Source organism: Myotis brandtii, unplaced genomic scaffold, assembly GCF_000412655.1.
Source record: "Myotis brandtii unplaced genomic scaffold, ASM41265v1 scaffold18, whole genome shotgun sequence".
NCBI classification, from domain to species: domain Eukaryota; kingdom Metazoa; phylum Chordata; class Mammalia; order Chiroptera; family Vespertilionidae; genus Myotis; species Myotis brandtii.
Window position 1 is genome coordinate 4,242,833 of NW_005356674.1, and position 20,383 is coordinate 4,263,215.

The window sequence follows — 20,383 nt, forward strand, 5'->3', positions numbered from 1 at the left end:
GTACAGAACCCCCACCCACAGCACTTATTCAGATAGAGCTTGATCGCCAACTCCCCAAAGATGGCTGCCACCGTCACTCCGGAGTGTGAGCGGAGAGTGGAAAATAGGAAATGTTGGAACAGCCTGTGCTGCGTGTGCTGTGATGATTTCTGAATGTAAGCTTGGATTTGTAGGTATTGCTACCCATCAGAGTCTTTCTTTGGTAAGATCTTAATTAAGTTGTAATTCACATAGCGTATAATTCACCCATTAGAAGTGTGCAATAGTTTTTACTTGTGTTACAGTCAGAGTTAGGCAACCATCACGATTGATATTTGAACATTTTCATAATTGCAACAGGAAACGCTGTGCACTTACTGATCATTCCTTCACCTTTTAATGACTGTTCACTTTAAAACTCAGCCTCAGTGGACTTGGTGGGGCTCCTGCAATCTCATCTCTCTCCAGAACACCATTCTGGGAGAGTTCCAGTCCCTAAAGTTGTGGTTCTTAATCTTGTTTTGGCTCACAGATATCCTGGCGTCTGATGAAAACTGTAGACTCTCTCCCTCAGAGAAATACACATATGCAGATTTATGCATTGCATTTAATATAAGGAAGCCCCTGGGCCTAACACCACTCGAGCATCGCCTTGATTAGGTTCTTTCTTTTCATACCAGTAAGAGGAGTATAAACTTCTTCCAATCGGATTGTCAAATCATTTGAATGTGGCTGTAATGGACAACATAAAATTTCCAAATTCTAGGTTCCCATGGCGGGGGGGAGGGAGAGGGTGGGAGAGTGAACTGTGTCATTTGAAGTATCAAAATTGCACTGTGGAGAAGTGGCCTTTACAAAAGATTGCAGCCCTCCATTCTTCTAAATGTCCCCCTTGATCAAGCCAGGACACGAGAGCTTCAGGACCCTCTCAGGACGGCTTCCTCCAAACTGCACCTCAGTCTATGCCGTCGGCCTGTCCTAAAGCAACTGTAAGGAAGCTGTACACACCCTCCTGTCACTAGCTGTGGCGAGCCAGCACGGCCATGGCAAACTCAGCCCCAGGGCGCCTTATGTGCCGCGCCAGCTCAGCTAAGGGTGAACCTGAGAGGGGGCAGTGAAGGATTTGAAAAAGACAGACAAGAGAAGAAAGCTGGGTCTGGGTGGGACGCTGCCCGCTCTGATGGAGAGAGACAGTGCCACAGCTTGTAAGCCGTGTCTTTATTTTATAGCCAGATTCCACAAGGCAAAGTAAGGGCGTGGTTACAACCTTCTCCTGGGTTTCAAATCTACTCAATTACATGCACCTGGTCTCCTTCCCTGATTGCTGCACCTGAGACCTGCTCCGCCCAATTTCTCCTGGGTTTCAAATCTACTCAATTACATGCACCTGAACTCTATCAAGCCCACATCACTCAGGCACGTGGGGCCATGTGTTCGGACCATAGGTTCAAGCTTACAACTATAGCTTTTGGCTATAATTGTGCTGGGAGGGCTCTGCCCTCCACGCCTGGACTTGCACGTGGCCATGAGAGGACTGTGCCCTCTCATTAGTCCAAGGCTTGAACCTGTCCAAACACTGTAGCCGCTCCCCACAACTAGCAGTTATGGAAACACCGTGGGACCTCTCCGAGTGCTCATGCACGCAGCCCAGTGCAGCACACATGCAGGAAAATGCTTCTCCTGAGCCCAGTCTGCTTTCATCTGGTGGCACCATAATGCTTTTAAGTCATCATGGTTTACTTTTGCTCTTAAGAAGCTCGGAGGCCATTTTTCCGCCTGCCTCCAGCAGCTGGACGGACTAGCTGCTCGCCTGTGAATCAACATTTACAGCCCTTGTTTCCCGCTTTGGCCTAAATCCACCATTTGCTCCTTTTTGATGCATTTTTCTATTTCTATCTCAAACTGCTTCTAGAACAAGTCAACCCATTTCTTTTTCTAGCCTTGCCATTCTGCGCTTGAATGCAATTCATGACAACTGTTTGTTTGCTTGATATACTAGTATGTTCTCAGTGACGGCGCTTATTTTATAGTTCTTTTTCTCACCTGCAACTTTGAGGTACTGGACTCGGGGTGTTTTGCAAGCAGATAATCCTCACCCATAATTTACCAGGTGTTGTGTGTCTGCCTATAAGAGGGAAGGTGGGATTTTTTTTGTAGACATACAGAAACACAGAGTGTTGTATTTTTTCTATTCAAAGATACTTCCATAGCACTTACTAGGCCGGGCACTGATCTAAGAGCTTTCCACATGTTAACATTCACAAAAACCCTGTGAGTTGGGTATGATTTTTTATTTCCCTCCACTTTGCAGATGAGAAAACTGAGGCATGGAGAGGTTAATTAATTTACCCAAGGTCACAAAGCGAGTAAATGGCAGAGCTAGGATTAGGAACGGGGTCCTCTGCCTGCAGTCGACACTCTATCCTTAGGCTCTGCTAGAACGAGCCTGGGCATTAGGACCCTGGGCAAGCCACTTAAATCCTCCCTGTCACCTGGGGACCATGATATCCACTGCGTCCTAGACTTGAGATTAAATGAGGCTCCATGGACAGCTGGTGTCCATCCCACAATGGGAACCCAACTTTGTCCTCTTGGGCTAAATCAGCACCGAAATCCAGACAAAACGTCAGGAGGCGTCCAGGCCAAGAGGCATAACTTACCCAACAAAACATTATCTACAAACACCAAAAGTGGACTGCAGCATCCCATCTTTCCTTCTCATGCGGGTACCTGATCGCTGAGAGGCTTTCTAAAATGTGTATTAAGAAACTAACTTAAATTTTGTTTTGACTTATTTTAATATCTGGCATCATCTTTCTGAAAAGTAAAGCTGAGAGATTAAATTACAGGCAAATGCTCTGCCAAACTTAGCCAGTTTGCTGCTTCAACTTTAAACAACAGTGTACATTAAGGAAGTACATCGGACCTCATGATGCCTTAGGTATGTCCGATGATGAGTCTGTCACTGTCTCGTCAGTGTGTCCTGTGACAATTTCAGAAGCAGGGGTTGAACTCTGAATAGTTTAAGCAGAAGTTTGGGACAGTCTGAAACTCAGAAATCCCCTCATAGCAACCCACATGGGTATAGTATTTTTTGAATCTGCAAGGCCCCGTCAGAACTATATATATATTAATATGTTTTTATCGATTTCAGAGAGGAAGGGAGAGGGAGAGATAGAAACATCAATGATGAGAATCATCGATCGACTGCCTCCTGTACGCTCCCTACTAGAGATTGAGCCTGCAACCTGGGCATGTGGCCTGACCGGGAATCGAACCCTGACCTCCTGGTTCATGGGTCGATGCTCAATGGCTGAGCCACACTGGTGGGGCCAGAACTATATTTGCAGTAAACCCTCCCAACCCCATGAGGTAATGACCCCATTTTACAGGTTAGTATAAGAAAGCCCAGGCGGGTAGTGATTTTCATCCATCCAGTACTTGCTTAGTACTAATTGTGTCTTAGGCAGCATGCTGAGGCTCTGGGCAGGACCTGGCCCCTGCTTTTAGGGAGGTTCCATTCAGTGGGAGGCGAAATTCAAAGAGAAGAGCACAGTGTGGCTAGTGCTTTGAGAGCAGCCCACACATGAGAAATGAGGAGAGAGTCTCCTTGGGTCTGGACCGGGGTGTGGGAACGCTTTCCGAAGCAAGATAACAGAGACACGTGAAAGTGCGTGGGAAGAGGACGGTGACCCACAGCACAGCACGTGCAGAGGCGCGAAGGGAAAATGCAGTGCATCTGAGAAAGCACATTTACCTGCTGATTCAAACCATCTGAGCTCCGCCCAAGTGCTGGGCTGGAGCTGGGGGATGGGGACCCTACTACAAATGAGACAAAGTCCTTGTCCTCAAGGAGCCTAATCCTAAGGTAGAAATAAACAATAAAAACATAAGCCAAATAAAAATATGATTTCAGAAAGGGGTGAGCACAAGAAGGAAATAACTCAGGGAATGAGCTGCAGAAATTGGGCAGAGCAGGTCTCAGGTGCAGCAATCAGGGAAGGGGACCTGTGAGTGCAGAGCTGAGAGGAGAAAACACCAATCACGGCCAGGTGAGAGGGATTCCAGGTAAACAGCAAGCACGGGCCCTCACAGGTGAAGCTGGCTGCAGTCAGGAAACAGTAAGGAGGCCAGCGTGGCTGGAGCAGGAAAGATGATGCGGTGGGTGATGGGGGCCTTGTGGGCTGTGGCAAGCAGTTCGGATCTATCCTGAGTGCAGTAAGGACCCTTTGAAGGGTTTCAAGGGAGGTAGCGGTGACACTGCTCATTTCCATTTCTAAGGGGTAACTCTGAAGGCTGAGAAGAATGAATTATTGGGGCCAGAGGTAGGAGTAATAGCAGAAGGCTCCTGCCAGAATCTAAGTGAGAGATGGGTTAGCCTGGGTCAGGGTGATGGCAGTGGAGAAGAGACAGTGTTTTGATCTGAGATAGATTTTTGGAGGCAGCACTGACAGGGCCTCCCAAAGGTTTGGAAATGGAGGTGTGAGTGAGGCAGGGATTAAGGACAACTTCTAGCAACTGGCAAACAGGACACCGTCCTGGCATGGACTATTGTGAGGATGCAGAGATGCTCATCCGACATTCAGGTGAAGATGGTCCATAAGCAGGCACCTAAGACAGCAGCTCTGCGGAGAGTTCCACATTAGTTTTGAAGGTAGGGGTCACTGACCTGTAGATGGTAGTCAGAGCTTGAGGCTCGAATGGAATATTCTAGGGGAGTATGCTGAGTGAGAAAACCCATGTCTTGGTCCAGGGTAGAGGGGGGACTTTAGATGAGGAAAAGCCAGAAAACTACAATGAGATGGAGTGGCCAGTGAAATAGGAGGGAAACCAGGAGTGTAAGGTCATAGAAACCAGGAAACAAAGAGGGAGAAGCAACTGTGTGAAATAATGCTCAGGGACCAACTAGATCCCTGGGGACCTCAAGGGCAAGAAAGCAGCTTCCCGGTGGGGATGGGGTGGAGTTGGAGGATTAAGAAGAAAGTGGGAGGTGAGGTGTACACAGTCACTGCAGACATGTGAGTGAAGAGGAGCAACTATGTGGAGCAGGAGACAGGGGGGCATGAGGTGTTTTAAAGGAAGGAGCACTCCCAGGGTGTTTACATGCCGACAGGAAAGCGCCACTGGAGAGGGGACCACAGCAGCCCTGTCCTTGAGCTGGCAGGTAGGCCACGGGCCACCTTGTCTCTAACTGCACACCCTACCTCTCTGCTCATCTACTTCCTATGATCCTCACAGGCTGCCACCCTTCAGGGCCCCCAGCGTGGCATCCTGCTCCTCTCTCCACTCCCTCCTTGGTAGATCGTATCAGATGGATCTTATCAACTCTCCAAGGTTTCAAATCCCTCCCACACATTGAGATCTTTGTCCCCACTTGATCCTCTTAGATATGGGACATTTCCATGGGATGGTCCATGGGCAGCACTCACTCTAACCAACCCATCCCTCCCTCCACCTCTCTCTCATACTGTGCCCTGAGCAAGAGGCCTTCCTGTCAAAGTGCTTTAACCCCTTTATATTCCTCCAGCCCACCCTGCACATTACCAGCCCCACTGGCTAGTAAGCAGCAAAACCAACACATCAATCAGATCAGTGTGACTAAATCCATACTCCTACCTACTTCCCTCAAAGATGTTCTTGTAGTTACTTGATTTTCAACACATATCATATCATCTCTATTTTAGCCTATAGCTAGTCACATTTAAGTCAGCAAGAGAAAGTATCACTTTACGATAATAAACATAAATGAGATAAAAGTCTAGCAAAGTGGTTTATTCTTACAAAAGTTAGTTGCTGGGAAAGGTCCTTCAAAACAGACCATGCGGTGGAAATGCCTTGGAGAAGGATCCGTCTTTCAGATCTCTTCACAACAGCGCTATGATTTTTATATCTCCATGTTTTAAGAGCTACTACTTCAGATGACAGTAACTCTTGTGTGTCTGTTTTTATTTCCAAGTTTGTGATTTTCCTGAAGAAGCTACTTTAAGGTTGTGAATTGTCTCACTGTCTTTTCACTCTCTCTTTTCAGTTCCTCAATGTGGGCGTCCAGACGCTCGAGTATATGATGAGACCGAAGTTCCTCCTCCTCCAAAAACCTTGTAGCTATTGAACCCAGGGGAGACACAGGCGAGGTACACTAGAGGAGAAGCAGATTTTGACATACATAAGTGGAATAATCTGTTTCTAAGACACGTTCTGCATGATATTTTCTAACTAGCAATATTAAGAGGTGATTTTTAAAAGAACATTTCTTCCTCTTAATAGATTGTTTTTGTTTTTATCCTAATGACAAGAATATTTCTAAAAAATAGTTCTGCAAAAATTAGCAGATTTCTTCCGTTCTGACCCAAATTGTATAAGTATAAAGTGTTATATAAGATGTTAATTGCTGGTCCGAAGAATGTCTCATTTTAAACTTGTACATCCTCTTTACCGCAAAAGAAAATACACTTAATGCCTGTTATTCAAACCCACTTTTAAACTCTGAATATGTTACTTTCACTTTATAGAACAGAGTATCTACCTATAATATATTAGACACTAGTTAAAACCAATTATTTTTCCCTCCTCCAAAATTTCTGTCCGCAGTCCCTTGTTTGACACCCTTGGGCTCAGTGATAGTTCAGAGCTCAGACTTTAGAAAGGAAACAGGCCACACGCAATAGAGCTTCATCAGCAACAGTTGTTTTCTATAAAGTCACCTCAAGCAATTGAATTGGCGAATACAGAATCACTGCCCCTGGGGAAACACACACACACACACACACACACACACACACACACACATCCACCCACACCCTCATACGGGTTATCATGCTAAAAACAACTGATCCTGGTAGAGTCTACTTTCATTTTACAAAATGAGTTCAGAAGTGGTTAGGGACTTGCTGGAGGCCAGCCCACTAAGGATGCCAGTGCTGGGACTCAAACCCTGCTCCCCGGGCCGGAGCTTCCTGCTACAGTGCGCTGTAGGGAGAGCTGAAGCAAGAGGGCAGGGCTGCCGTGGCCACCTCAGCTGGAAATGTGCAAGTCAGGTCACTCAGATTTGTCATAGCTCTGCTCCGGTCCATGAGTGAGGTGGCAGAACTACTATTGACTGGGGTTTACAAATATTTTAAGCAAGGAGGCAAATTCACAAATACCGAATCTGTGACTAATGAGACGGACTGTATTCCCTAGTAGTCTGAGGTAACATTCTATAATCAAACACAGTGATATTGCTGAAGTCAAATCTAATGGGACAAATAAAACCACATTACATCAATTCAGGTCAGGTTTTAGTGCCTAGTAGGTTCTGCTGCCAAACTCGGTAAGAAAGTTAGGTTTCAGGACTGTTTTGGACTTTAAAATTACATAGAGGTGAAGTGGGGATTTGTTTTGAAACCGATGATGGGAATGAATGGGCCGAGGCCAGTGCTTCAGTACAGAAGGCAAAAAACGATGCCAGCGTTTGCACAGGAACCAAGGGCCAGCACAGTGTCAGAGGGCAGCCTCTGCCGGCGGTCTACCACTGTGTGGCTCCGACACGTCAGATGCAATTCCTTCCTCCACCCCTGCCGACCCCCTCGCCCTTTCCAACAGTTCCCTTTTCCTGCTTCACTGTCTGTCTCAGGACTATCCTGCCATCCAGAGGTATTCCTTAAACCAACAGTTCCAATACAAACTGACCCTCTCTAAAAAAGAAAGGAAGGGAATTTCCAATTAGGGTAAAACCAAATGAATATCTAGAACTTATATTTCAGAATGAAGATGTATTCTGCAAAGTAATCATGGCTGAATGTGTCTTCATAAGCAAAACTGTCAGACAGAAATACATGAGAATAATAAAGGGTATTTAGTACTTAAGATAGAGAACCAGTAAGAAACAAAACAAAATGAAAACATATCACACTATTCCCCCTTAAAAGATAAAATCAAACTAAGTAACCTTAATAAACTAAGAAGATCAGGAAGTTTCCATACCGAACACATAGACGCCTCTCGGTCATTTACACTCTCAGAGATAGTGTCAGAAAAAAGGACTTCACTTGGATCTAGCACTGAAGGCAACGAGTGGGCTTTGTACAGAAAGTTGGAAGGCACAGAGCTGAAGGAGCTGGAAGGGCTCAGGTGAGAGCTCACAGAGCTGAGGGCCCTGGCCACGGGCTCTACCCTATCTGGCGCGTGTCCTCGTGCAGAATGAAGACCTGCTTTGTAGTGCTCAGTGTTCATTCCATCATGCCTGTGCTGGCCATGGGATGGCCTGGATAGCAGATTAGGAAACAAAAGTAAAAATTGGAGCAATTTTTCTCATTTAAAACAGAAATGTTGTAGGAAGTTCACTTAAAATAGAAGGCTAATTAGATAAGGCTGTAAAATAAGCAGGTGTTTTCACTCATTCAGGTTCCAAATGTTCCATCCCCACTGCCAGGCCCCTGCCCTTACACACTTCAACATAGCAAGGAAGGCAAGCAAGTTGCCAGAGTACCTAGTGTGGTTAGTGCCAGGACAAAGGGAGGTATTGTGTACATAAGAAGGGCACCTCGCCTTGGCCAAGTGGCTCAGTTGGTTGGAGCGTCATCCCATACACCAAAAGGTGGTGGGTTTAATTCTTGGTCAGGGCACATACCTAGGTTTCAGGTTTGATCCCCAGTCAGGTCACGTGCAGGAGGCAACCAATCAATGTTTTTCTCTCATCGATGTTTCTTTCTCTCTCTCTCTCTCTCAAAAAAATAAAAACATATCCTCGGGTGAGGATTGAAAAAAAAAAAAAGCACCTACCCTTATCTGGGATGAAGGAGGGTTAGAGCAATGAAGGTGTCAGCAAAGGCTTTGGGGAAGAAAATATGTAAACCATGTAGAAAGGCCGGAAGCCAGGTGGTTTTTCATTGAAGTCTGACTTATGGCAACAGCTTATAACTAGCCAAAAATACAAAGCAAGCTTTTTCTAAAAAGCCAACTTATGGGACAAGTGGGGCTGGGGAGGTAGGTGGCAGGCAACATGAAAGGCTCAGGGGAAGAAGGATGCTGTTTATACCTATGGAAGCGCTCTATAACCCCCTCCATGTTTTAACCTGACAGTAGCCTTACTTGTGCACGCTGTATTTCAGAATTAAACATACAGCCCTTTGAAGATTTAATATCTGTAAGTCAGAATTCTCAAAGAAATGAGAATTATATCACAATGATACACATTTTTAATAGATAGTGAAGAAATGTTACTTGAACTCTGTATTCTTGAACCCAGGTGTTCTGCTGTGTGTCGGTTTTAAAAGCATGTCATGGTTTTTTTGGCACATCTGAGTAGAAATCTCCAGCTTAGATTGGGTATCCATCAAATCTTTCTGTAGTTGCTGATTTTCAGACACCAATTTATTTAATGCCTCAATATAATTCTCCTGGAGGTCTGCTAGTGAAATCCCTTTTGCCTAATAAAAAAGAATACTAGAGTCACTTAATTTGTATAAGAATACTTGTGATCTGTGATATCCCTGCCAGTGGAAAATTACTTTCTTTTTAGTTGTAACTAGTTCATCTATACCTTTTCCGTGGAAAAAGTGAGGATTTTCTTTTGGCTCTCTTGAGACTACGAGAGAAAAGGGTTCTGTTTCTTGCAGTAAATGGATGCACACTTGGAGCACAATGGGCTTTCCTGCTGTGTCAGGAATATGCACAGGTAGAGGAAGGCTCAGAGCTAGCAGGGAGGAAAGCTCCAGGTGAGAATCAGAAACAGATAGCAGTCATGGGTTCCTCAAGAAAGAGAAGGTTGGCCCTCACTGGTTTGGCTGGAAAGAGCATCAGCCTGTGGACTGAAGAGTTCTGGGTTCGATTCTGGTCAAGGGCACATGCCAGGATTGTGGGCTCAATCCCCATAAGGGGACATGCAGGAGGCAGCCAATCAATGATTCTCTCTCACATCACTGATGATCCTATCTCTCCCTCCCTCTCCCTCCCTCTCCCTTCCTCTCCGGAATCAATAAAAATACATTAAAAAAGAAAGAGAAAGTTGAATAGCCCTGGAACTCCTGTGGAAGAATATCGAGAACAAAGAGACAGACAGAAAGAAAGAAATTGAACAGAAGTTTCCAAAAAGGAATTCTGGCCAGCGGGGACAACTTTTAAATAAATACTCTTTAGCCTTAGATATTTTTATATAACATTGGCACCTAATCTTGTGTGTGAAATATATTTGGACATGATAAAGCAGCACTCAACTACAAACTGGGAATTACTACTCTGATCTGGTCTGAGTTTTGATCATAAATGTTATTGCCTGGTAACACAGTACCTGCATGGGGGGGTGGGGGGGAATGTCTGGACTATTTTTTTTTCTAATGACAAAATATTTCCATTAGCAGTCTGAAAAATTACGGTAATCTCTGGAGTTTAATACAACGTTTAGCTTGGTCTTTTCTGTAAAGAATTTTTTGAAAATAAACTGATCAAGAGTGGTTTGACATACAGAATTTACCCAACTAAAGCATAAACTTTAAAATACAACCTTTTAACTATCTGTGTACCACTAGTGACAATAAGTTACAAAATCTTTCAATAAATTGTCAATGCCAGTTAAATTCCACCCCCTAAAAGAATTTGCAGAACACAGGATTTAAACGGCATACTATTGTCAAAACTGCAAACTTAAAACTATTTTAAGATGTGGTAAATAATTTACTTACCAGAGTTATTGTTTTCATTAAGGTAATTGATTTACTAAAATAGTCATTTAACCCTGGTCAGTGTGGCCAGTTAGTTGGAGCACTGGCCCATGCACAGAAGGGTCGCAGGTTTGATTCCTGGTCCAGGCTCATACGGGAGGCAACCAATCAATGTTTCGATCTTTCTCCCTCTCTCTACCTCTCTCTCTAAAATCAATAAAAATCTATCCTTGGGTGAGGATTTAAAAAAAAAAAAAAAGGCCCTGGCCAGTGTGGCTCAGTTGCTTGGGCATCATCCCATGCGCCCAAAGGTTGCCAGTTTGATTCTTGGTCTGGGTTGCAGGCTCAATCACCGGTAGGGGGTATGCAGGAGGCAGCTGCTTCATGTTTTGCTCTCACATAGATGTTTCTCTCTCTCAAATTCAATAAAAAAAATCTTAAAAAAATAGTTATTTAACCCAAACATTCATTTGTAAAAGCAGTTCTGCCTTCCTAGGTGGTAAAATACAAAAAGACACTTTGTAATAACTATTCTTAATATGTACAACATATTCCCACTGTGTGTAACCTCAAAACCAGAGGGAATTTAAACTATGACAGCACTTTCACCAGCCTGAGTCTGATGTCATCAAATATACTTTTTTTTAAAAGATAATGCTAGCCTTTGCCAGGCATCTTTTTAAGTTTTCCCAAATCTTATTTTATTAACAACAATTGCAGATAAGTGAACGTAAAAGGCAATATAAAAACTGCAGCAAGCACACACCTGGCTGTATAAAGAAAGGACGGTACTACCACTGTTCGGTGGAGGTCTCAGAGAAACAGAGCTGAACAGAATCTCGGGTCATAGTCAGGCTTAAGCGCCCCTGAGAGTTCCCAACTCATATGTGAACGGGTCCTCACTGCATGAGAGAAGATCCTATCAATCAGTTATTGCCAACTCCTGGGCCTTCTGAAGATTCTGTGTTATAAACCAGTTAGCTCTGGGCTCTCTCCACTGCTAGCTGAGTACTGGCTTTATCAGGGCATATAAAGTCATTTCTATCCCTCCCTTCTTCTTCCCCCGCACAAGATATTTAGCTCTTGTCTCCTTTCCTATTTTTACCATCTTGTAAATTCGTGCTTTAAAGTAATTCCTTTCATTATCGTTTTAGAGGGCTAGGAGGAGGGAGCAAGATTAGAGGCATATTTTCATCTGCTACCTTAAGTGGCAGCATAGTATTTCATAGTATAGGAAGCCACAAATTAACCATCCCTCTATAGATTAACATTTAGTTTATTTCACATTTTTGGGTATTGCAAACAACAATAAAATGACCAATTCTGCGCATTTGCTCATATAGGATGGGTACTTTGGGAATGAAAACTGATAGGACCTTTCTGGGGAATTATTTAGCAATAACTATCAAATTCAGAAAGGCACATGACTTGGGATCCCATTCCTGGTGTGGGCTCATACGGGAGGCAACAAATCGATATATAGGCTATATATATTTACAAGTTTGATGGATGTTGCTAAATTGCCTCCTAGAAAGGCTTTATCAATTCACTTTCTCATTAACAGAGCATGAAAGGGCCCTGCTTCCCTGTGTGTTTGCCAACACTGGCTATATTAATTAGTTTGTAAACATCAGTGTCAATCCAAAAAGCAATAGAATATTTATTTTGTTTTGATTATTAGGGAGGTTGAACAGCTCTTTTTTCTGGATTTTTGTATTCTATGAATTATCTATTTATGTCCTTTGATCATTTTTCTACTGAATTATCTTTTATTATCTTTGTATGAAATCCTTATATATTAATATTTTATGTTAACCATCTGTCTGTTTATAGATTGTTTTCCCCAGTCTTTTTTTTTAATGGGATCTTTTGCCACCCAGAAATTTTACATTTTTATTTTGTAAAATTCCTTACACTGTAAATTCTTTATGGTTTCATGACGTTAAGAGAATCTTACCCTCCCAAAAGATTATAAAAATAGTTCTCCATATTTTCTTTTAGTTGAAATAAAGTGGTCATCTAGTGTGTTGCACTTCCTCCCACCCAGCCTCCATAATCCATAATTGTAAAATTAGAACTACATGAGAGCAAATAGGGGTATTGAGTAACTATGCATCTTTGGAGGCATATATTCTCTTGGAAGTACAGGAAAAAAAAAAGGATTTCTATAGTCCTTGAGCATTTGACCTATATTAAAAAAAAGATGGGTTAGAATAGATGGGTCATTTTGCAAGTTATAAGAATTTATAACAAAATAGTTAAGAGCATTAACATTTTATAACTCACTGTTTAGTTAATCATGCTCTGTATGGTTTCATAGGAGCTAGTACACATTTCTTATCTCCCTAATAGACTATTCTCAATCTCAAGCATTGGTGGGGAATGTCCAGCCCGCGGATCGTATAGGGCCCACGAAATCATTTGGTCTGGCCCTGCCAAGGCATTGGGGTAAGTTAATTAAATGTTTGATCAAATATAGCAGGCTAATTTTTATGTTGATAATTTTATATGGCCTATGAATGATGTTATAAATATCCAAATGGCCCTTGGAAGAAAAAAGGCTCCCCACCCTGTCTTAAAGAGAAGAATCCTCTTATTCCTCCTTGTGTCATCATCTAGTAAAATGATCTGAATATAAAAGATTTTAGAATATTTGATTAAATTAATTCCTTCTTATAAAAATATAATTAAAACTAAATTATTAACAAGATATACTTTATAATGAAAATACATTGTGAACATAATAATTATAATAATAACAGCATCTAACACTTTCTGTGTACTTACTAAATGCCAAGCACTATGCTAAATCCTTTATATACATATATGTATTTTAACATGTGCATAATATCAAAGGTATCTTCCAGTTGCTGGAGGAGAGAATCAAGTTTGGCTCACTTCCATCACTATATTTGAGAAGGTTTCTGCAGAAAGATCATTCCATATTTGATCTTAACTCTCTTTACAATATCAATATTTACAAAGTGACTTCTTTAAAGGCTTGGGTAGCAGAAAAACTCAAGTTTCTATTTATGTACCTCATGCAAACCCACTTCCAGTTTCATCACCATTTCAGAAAGATGACGATTTTCTAACTTGAGTGACTCCAGCTGATTCAAAATCTCCTGAGAAGGAAAAAGCAGAAAACACGAATACACAGAAATAACAAATCAAGTACATCTTACACAATGTTTTCTCGTGTAATTTTCATTTGGAAAAGTTATATTCTTCATTAATATATAAATATTTTCTTAAAATATTTTTAAAGGTGTCTCAAGATGAATCAACATACATGTAATTAAAATATTATTTTAAGAAGATTAGTCAATTCACTAGCAGAGCCCTAACCCTCCCTGTGTTAGCCTCCTCTGATTGGGCTTCTACCTCCAACACTGCATGCACTGCACTCTTTTCATAAAATAATACCTTATTTTCAGTCCTCATTCTCCTCAGCTTTTCTACTCAACCAAAAAGTCCTGCCTTCCTTGGCTTCCTGCTTCCTAAGTGAAACTTTCCTTCCTTATTGCTGCTATTTTTTTTTTTTAGCTCCATGCCAACACCGTTTTTACCCTAAATGAGTAATGTCCTAAGTTTGGTTCAAGTCTCTGCCCCTCATACTCTATGCTTTCTCGTTATAATCACTAAGTCTCTCAGGATGTTTCAAATGCCAGCTTCATGCAAAGACTTCCACAGCTAAATGTCTCATCCTGATTTTAATCTTGAACTCCAGGCCCTCTGTGGAATTGACTATTAGCAATTTCCATGTGAAAGTCCAGACTTCATCACAAGCCAAATGTGCCAAACCAATGTCCCCTCTACCAGCTTCCCTGTTTTGTCTACCTTTCATACAAATTCATTATCCTCCCCCAAACTGCTTGCTATCTTTTCTCTATCTCACTAAGAAGCATCACTTTCCACTCAGTTGCCCAAACTGGAATCCAGTGACATCTTTCTTTAACTCACCCCCAACCCACACCACCCCACCCCCATCCAATCAAAAACAAAGCCAGATATCTCCACAATTCATCCCTTCCCCTCTACCTCCCTTGCCCACTGCTCAGGCCACCATTCTACTATTAGAACTGCATCTGGGTGGTCTCTTTGCCTCTTTGCTTCTTCCACACATGATGACCACAGAGATCTTTTATCCTACTTGAAGCCATTCTCTACTGACAACACTCAAGGTGACACTCCAACTCTTAAGCATGACTGACGGGACCCTTCAGGAGCTAGCCCCTGCTTTCCAGTCCCCTCCACTGTCACTTGCCCCACTTGTACTCTAGTCTGTCACGGAGAACATGTCATACTCTCACCACATCCCACAGCAACAGCCTCCTCACTTGTCTGTCTAGTCTCACCTCCCCACCAGTCATCCCTAGAATGCTCATTACCCAGCATATTCTCAGCTCAAAGCAAGTGTCTAATAAAAATCTACTGAATTAAATACCATGGAAATTATAATTTTAATAAATTCACTCTTCAAAAACAAACTTCAAGTAAAATGAGGTTTTGTTGGAGTGTCACCTTGTGCTCTACTGCTTGCTCTTCTGCCTTTTGTATCTCTGCTTTGAGTCGCTTTTCCATGTCGGAGGAAGAACTTTTGGCAGAAGCAATAGTGACATCTCGCTGATGTAACTCCCGAGTTAACTGGGAGATTTCCATCTTCATTCCTTCGAGTGCAGAATTGTAACTCTGGTCAGCCTGCAAAATCTGTTCTTTCAACTACAAAGAAACAGAAAGGAAAGCATAAAATATTAAGAGAAAGCATATAGATTGAAAAGTATATTAATAGTTAAAATAATATGGTAATTTTTACCTTACTTTAAGACATGAATTATTTCCTAGATTAAATCTGCAGAAAATTAGCAATTTACCAAGTTGCATATCTGTACTGAAGGTCAGCTAGTTCTACCCACAATCACTTATATCTCAAAACAGGACAGATACAACTGTCCCTCCTGTTTAAACACTGAGAACCAGTATCAAAGCCTATGCACACATTACTTAGAGGACAGCACCTGGGACCTTCATTCTTTAGTTAGCTACAAAGCTAAAAATTTTGCTTACATGGTTTCCTGGTCCATAGACGATAATAGAAAGATAAGAAGAGAAGGGCTAGAAGTAACCTCAAAGAAGTAATAAAAATCTGAGTCAACAAACAGGACAGCCAGGGCCCATTAATGCAGACACAAACTGCTCTGTACACCTCAACAGCTAACAAGAATACTGACTACAGTCAGCACAGAGAGGCGACATATCCATAACTACCATCTACTCCTGAATAGCAAGTGGCCCCTTGGACTACATTTTTCTCTTATTGAAAATAACTCCTACAACCTCCAAAACCCAGAACTCAATCCATAAGTACAAACAACTTGGCGATCCCACGCATGCAAATTTTTACCTTCTTAATCTCTGCCCTGTACTCATTGTTATGTACTTCCATCTTCTTCAATTCTTCATATTTTTCCATTAGTTCTTGGCTCAGCTGTTTACATGTTGTACTCACAGATTCCAAGCTGTATGACAAAAATAGGATCACATATATAAAACAAAACCCCGAAACCCACCAACTGAAGTATCTAAATGACCTTTTTGATGTCCAAGACATGTTCACAAACATCACCTCCCACCCCAAATTAAAACTCATTTCCAATTTCCTCATCACCTGAGGCAGCTAAATCCAATTCAAACTTTTGGTGATACTTTTTTTTTTTTTAGAGTTGGAAGGGATGGGGAGAGACAGAGAAACATAGATGGGAGAGAGACACATCGACTGATTGCCTCCTGCACACACCCCAACCAGGGCCAGGGATCGAGCCTGCAATTGAGGTATGTGCCCTTGACCGGAATCAAACTCTGCACCCTTCAATCCACTGGCTGATGCTCTATCCACTGAGCTAACTTGGCCAGGGCTGGAAATACTTTTGATTTCTGTATTTATCTATAGTCTTTCCTTCTGCTTAAAATTTAACTGGTTACAACATGCTAAAGATTGTAGCTAATTTTCCTTTTCTGGCTGTACAGGAGCTGCCATCATACTCTAAATCCTCTCTACACTTAATTAGAATGCTATTCTACACACAGCTGTCAGAAAAATCTTCTTTAGAGTTCCAAATTGTCACCCTTACTTAAGAATCAATCCCTTATCAGGTATAGGAACCTCATGGGCACCATACCTCTCTTACCTCACTGCACATTTCTACTAATAAAATCTTTTTCCTTCTGAGTCAACAGGCTTCCTCTCTGCTGTGTGTCCTTTGCTGCACCTGACTTCCTGTCTCTGCACAGACCATCCCCTTGACCACGAAGTAGCTTCCCCTGCTGCCTGGCAATGGATGGTCAGCATCCTTTCAAGAACCAGACCAGCGTTTTCCTGGTCATTTCCCTAATCACCTTAAATGTAGTCTATTTTCCATTTTTATAGCTTGAATGTGCAAATTTTCTACCTTAAATCTACTACTTTATTTTTTTAATATATTTTTATTGATTTCGGAGAGGAAGAGAGAAGGAGAGAGATAAAAATATCAATGATGAAAAAGAATTGGCTACCTCCTGCATGCCCCCTACTGGGGACCGGACTTAAATCTACTATTTTAAATTGCTCTCAGGTCCTTTAATGTGTATATTTTGTCTCTCAAACTACAAATTCTATGATTAAAATAATGTTTTTTATTCTTATTTTCCTCTGGCTTTGCCCACCATCCTCTCAGCACCTGGATCGTTGGTTCCAGACTGTTCAACAAATGCTTAGTAACTACCTAGAGTGTTCCAGCAACACAGCCAGCTTATCAGATATGCTATCATTTAAAAAATCTTTAAAATTCAACAATACAAAAACAATTATTTAAGTCCCTCCAATTAAGTAATATTTTATTCAGACTGAACAACACAAACTATCTAAAAGGGTTCCTGCCGAAACCGGTTTGGCTCAGTGGATAGAGCGTCAGCCTGCGGACTGAAAGGCCCCAGGTTCGATTCCGGCAAGGGCATGTACCTTGGTTGCGGGCATATCCCCAGTAGGAGATGTGCAGGAGGCAGCTGATCGATGTTTCTCTCTCATCGATGTTTCTAACTCTCTATCTCTCTCCCTTCCTCTCTGTAAAAAATCAATAAAATATATTTAAAAAAAAATAAAAAAAATAAAAGGGTTCCTTTTTTTCTAGTTGCCTTTAGATACCAAAAAAAAAAAAAAGAATTTTTTAAATCCAGTGTTTGAGTACTGAACATTGGTGTTTGTATCCATTCGTTTCAGTTTTACCTATTTCCGAAAATCCTAGAGTGCTCACTTATTTGGTACTTGGTATGTCAAACACTGAGTGGAGAGATCAGAGACACCTTGTCCTTTGTACAGGTGGGGAAGTCGGGGCCTACAGAGGCTAAGTGTCCCAGGTCACCCTGCACATCAGAGTAAGAGGAGAGCAGAGTAAAACACACATACATGCAACAGATTGCTCAGAAACCAACCAATGGAAAAGCTACAGTAAAAATGTCAAATTAGTTCTACTGTCAAAAAGAATAAGATTTCAATTATTTTATTCAATCTAAAGGGTACATAAACACCTCAAGAATGATAACCAGGAATATCTTAAGTATTCCAGGGTGAAATATAAATAAGGTAAAAACTACATGGATATGTGTAGGCATGTATATTTAATATGTAAAGAAAATACTTGGTGGTGTCCAAAAACAGAAATAAAAGTAAAAACAAAAAATGTCTTACTTAAAGATAAACTTAAAAGGGTAAAGCAACAATTTTTTGATGTTTGCCTAAAAGCTAATAGTTTATATATTTTACCTTTTAGATACAGAAAATGTTAGTGTACAAATGACCATGATTCGTGTTTAAAATAAAATATCAAACTCTCCCCAGTCAAAAAGTCTAGCGATATGACAAACAAGAGTTCACCAGTGTGACAATGGTACAAGTGAGCTGAGCATGGAATGACACAAGTCAGGATTAAATTAACACCCAGGGAAATACCAACAGCATTTCAGAACAGAGGGAAGGAACACGCGTGTCCAGTGTGCCTCGCCAAGGCAGTTCCACGAGCTGGCTGGTGGAGAGGAAAGCATAACGCAAGGGGCTCCACGTAGGTGGAAGGTGAAGGAGTACTGACAGTCAGCACAGACAGCCCTTTTGAGAATTTGGTTTTGAAAGAGAGCAGAGAAATATGGAAGTAACTTGACAGGGATATAAGATTAAAGGAAGATTTAAATTTTCCCCCCAAGATAGGAAATATTAAAGCATATTTTATACCACTGGAAAAATTATTTATCAGAGATAAAGAACTTTATGATGCAAAAGAGGAGAGAAAAACTGTGAACAGTAGGAGCAGACATGTCACCCATCAATTAAGCCTCTGCAACAGATTATGGGCACAGATGCAGGCAGACTGGTACATTTGGTGGCAGAAAGATTAGGAAATTCTCCTTTAATTGCTTCTGTTTTCTCAAAGAAATAAGAAGTTAGGCCATTTGTGGATGTTAGAGGGAAAAATATTGTGTTTTCACTGACTGTTACATTAGTACTTTATCAATATGATGATCAACACCATTTTTAACGACTTGGCCACTTCTGAAATGTATATACGAGTATCCACCTGCTTTCCAGACGAGTCACCTCTGCCTGCAGAAGCTCCTCACTGGTGTGGGTCAAATCCAGCTGGGAGAGCACGTTGTCTAAGTCCTGATCGTGCGTGGTGTACTGCCTTTCAGTCTGAGACTCCTCCAGTGACCTATGGAGAAATACAAGAGGACTATTAAAGGCCTTTTATCTTTGCAAACAAAAATAACATGCAACACGTTCACATTTCCCAACTGTTCTTGGTAATGAAACTCTCTGGGACTCCAGTTTGTCTCCTCTTTAGGAAAAGGACACTGTGGGAGTAAAGAGGCAAGAGATATATTTCTCAAAAACGTTGGCAGCAGTTCACTCCTTTCCCAACTGGAACTTGGCCTGATTTTCAAGGGGAAAAGACAAAATGACAAAAATCACTTTGTTGACACTTGATACCTTGAGTCAAAGAAACTAGAAAATTACTGGAGAGTTCTGGCAAGAATAGAAATGTGCACCAGAGTTAAATCAAGCCAAAGGAGCACTGCTCCTTCTATATCTTTCCAATGCAAACTCACAGCAGTAATTCATTTCAGAAATAAAACCAGTTTTAGAATTTTTTTAAAGGGCCATCTCAATAGCTGGCTTATCGATAATAAACAGTTAATAATTATGACCTAATCTACCAAGGAAGGGAGGCCTTCCAAGAGATGTGGCCTATAATTCCTTCCATCTTTGGAGTTTGGTCATGGGTACAGATTGACCAAGCGGTTCCTAACTTTCTAAGCATCATAGTCTTTAGGTTATGGACCCAAATTGAAGGCAGAAAAGACTAACCACACACAATTTTATAAAAATTTAACTCAGAAATTAAAACTAAGAAAACCCATAATATAATCAAACACAAATTTATACTAGTAAATATGCAACATTAAAACTGGATTAATATTTAAGATGAAATATACCTTATGACCTCTACTGTGTGTTGAATGTCGGTTGCCCTTAATTTTGCTTGTAGAGTCTCCTTTTGCATTTTTGTCTCATGGATGACATTTTCTTGAGAATGAAGAGTTGCCTTCAACTGTCTCTTTTCTTCCTGCAGAACCTACAAAATACTCAGATAAAAAGTCAGATGTTATTACAATTTTTCTATTTCAAGAGAAAAGGAAACCAGGGAGTCAGACTATAAGTTCTTTAACAGGCACAATAT

General features: G+C 41.5%; 1 protein-coding gene across 9 annotated transcripts in view; it reads right to left on the minus strand.

Moving 5' to 3' along the window:
- Nucleotides 1-5,736: 5,736 nt before the first annotated feature.
- Nucleotides 5,737-20,383, minus strand: part of CEP63 (centrosomal protein 63kDa) — a 41,131-nt gene continuing 26,484 nt past the window's right edge. For 6 of the 9 annotated variants that reach the window (XM_005863554.2, XM_005863552.2, XM_005863555.2 and 3 more), the window contains 8 exons: nucleotides 20,139-20,278; nucleotides 19,220-19,354; nucleotides 16,021-16,135; nucleotides 15,141-15,338; nucleotides 13,655-13,741; nucleotides 9,181-9,386; nucleotides 7,942-8,221; nucleotides 5,737-6,115 (listed from right to left, as the gene is read on the minus strand). In XM_005863554.2, the coding sequence (XP_005863616.1) occupies nucleotides 5,957-6,115; nucleotides 7,942-8,221; nucleotides 9,181-9,386; nucleotides 13,655-13,741; nucleotides 15,141-15,338; nucleotides 16,021-16,135; nucleotides 19,220-19,354; nucleotides 20,139-20,278 (1,320 nt within the window). In that variant the 3' untranslated portion in view covers nucleotides 5,737-5,956. Of the gene's footprint in view, nucleotides 6,116-7,941; nucleotides 8,222-9,180; nucleotides 9,387-13,654; nucleotides 13,742-15,140; nucleotides 15,339-16,020; nucleotides 16,136-19,219; nucleotides 19,355-20,138; nucleotides 20,279-20,383 lie in introns of those variants that run through there. The other 3 variants (XM_014537506.1, XM_014537507.1, XM_014537508.1) reach the window with 3 other exon arrangements.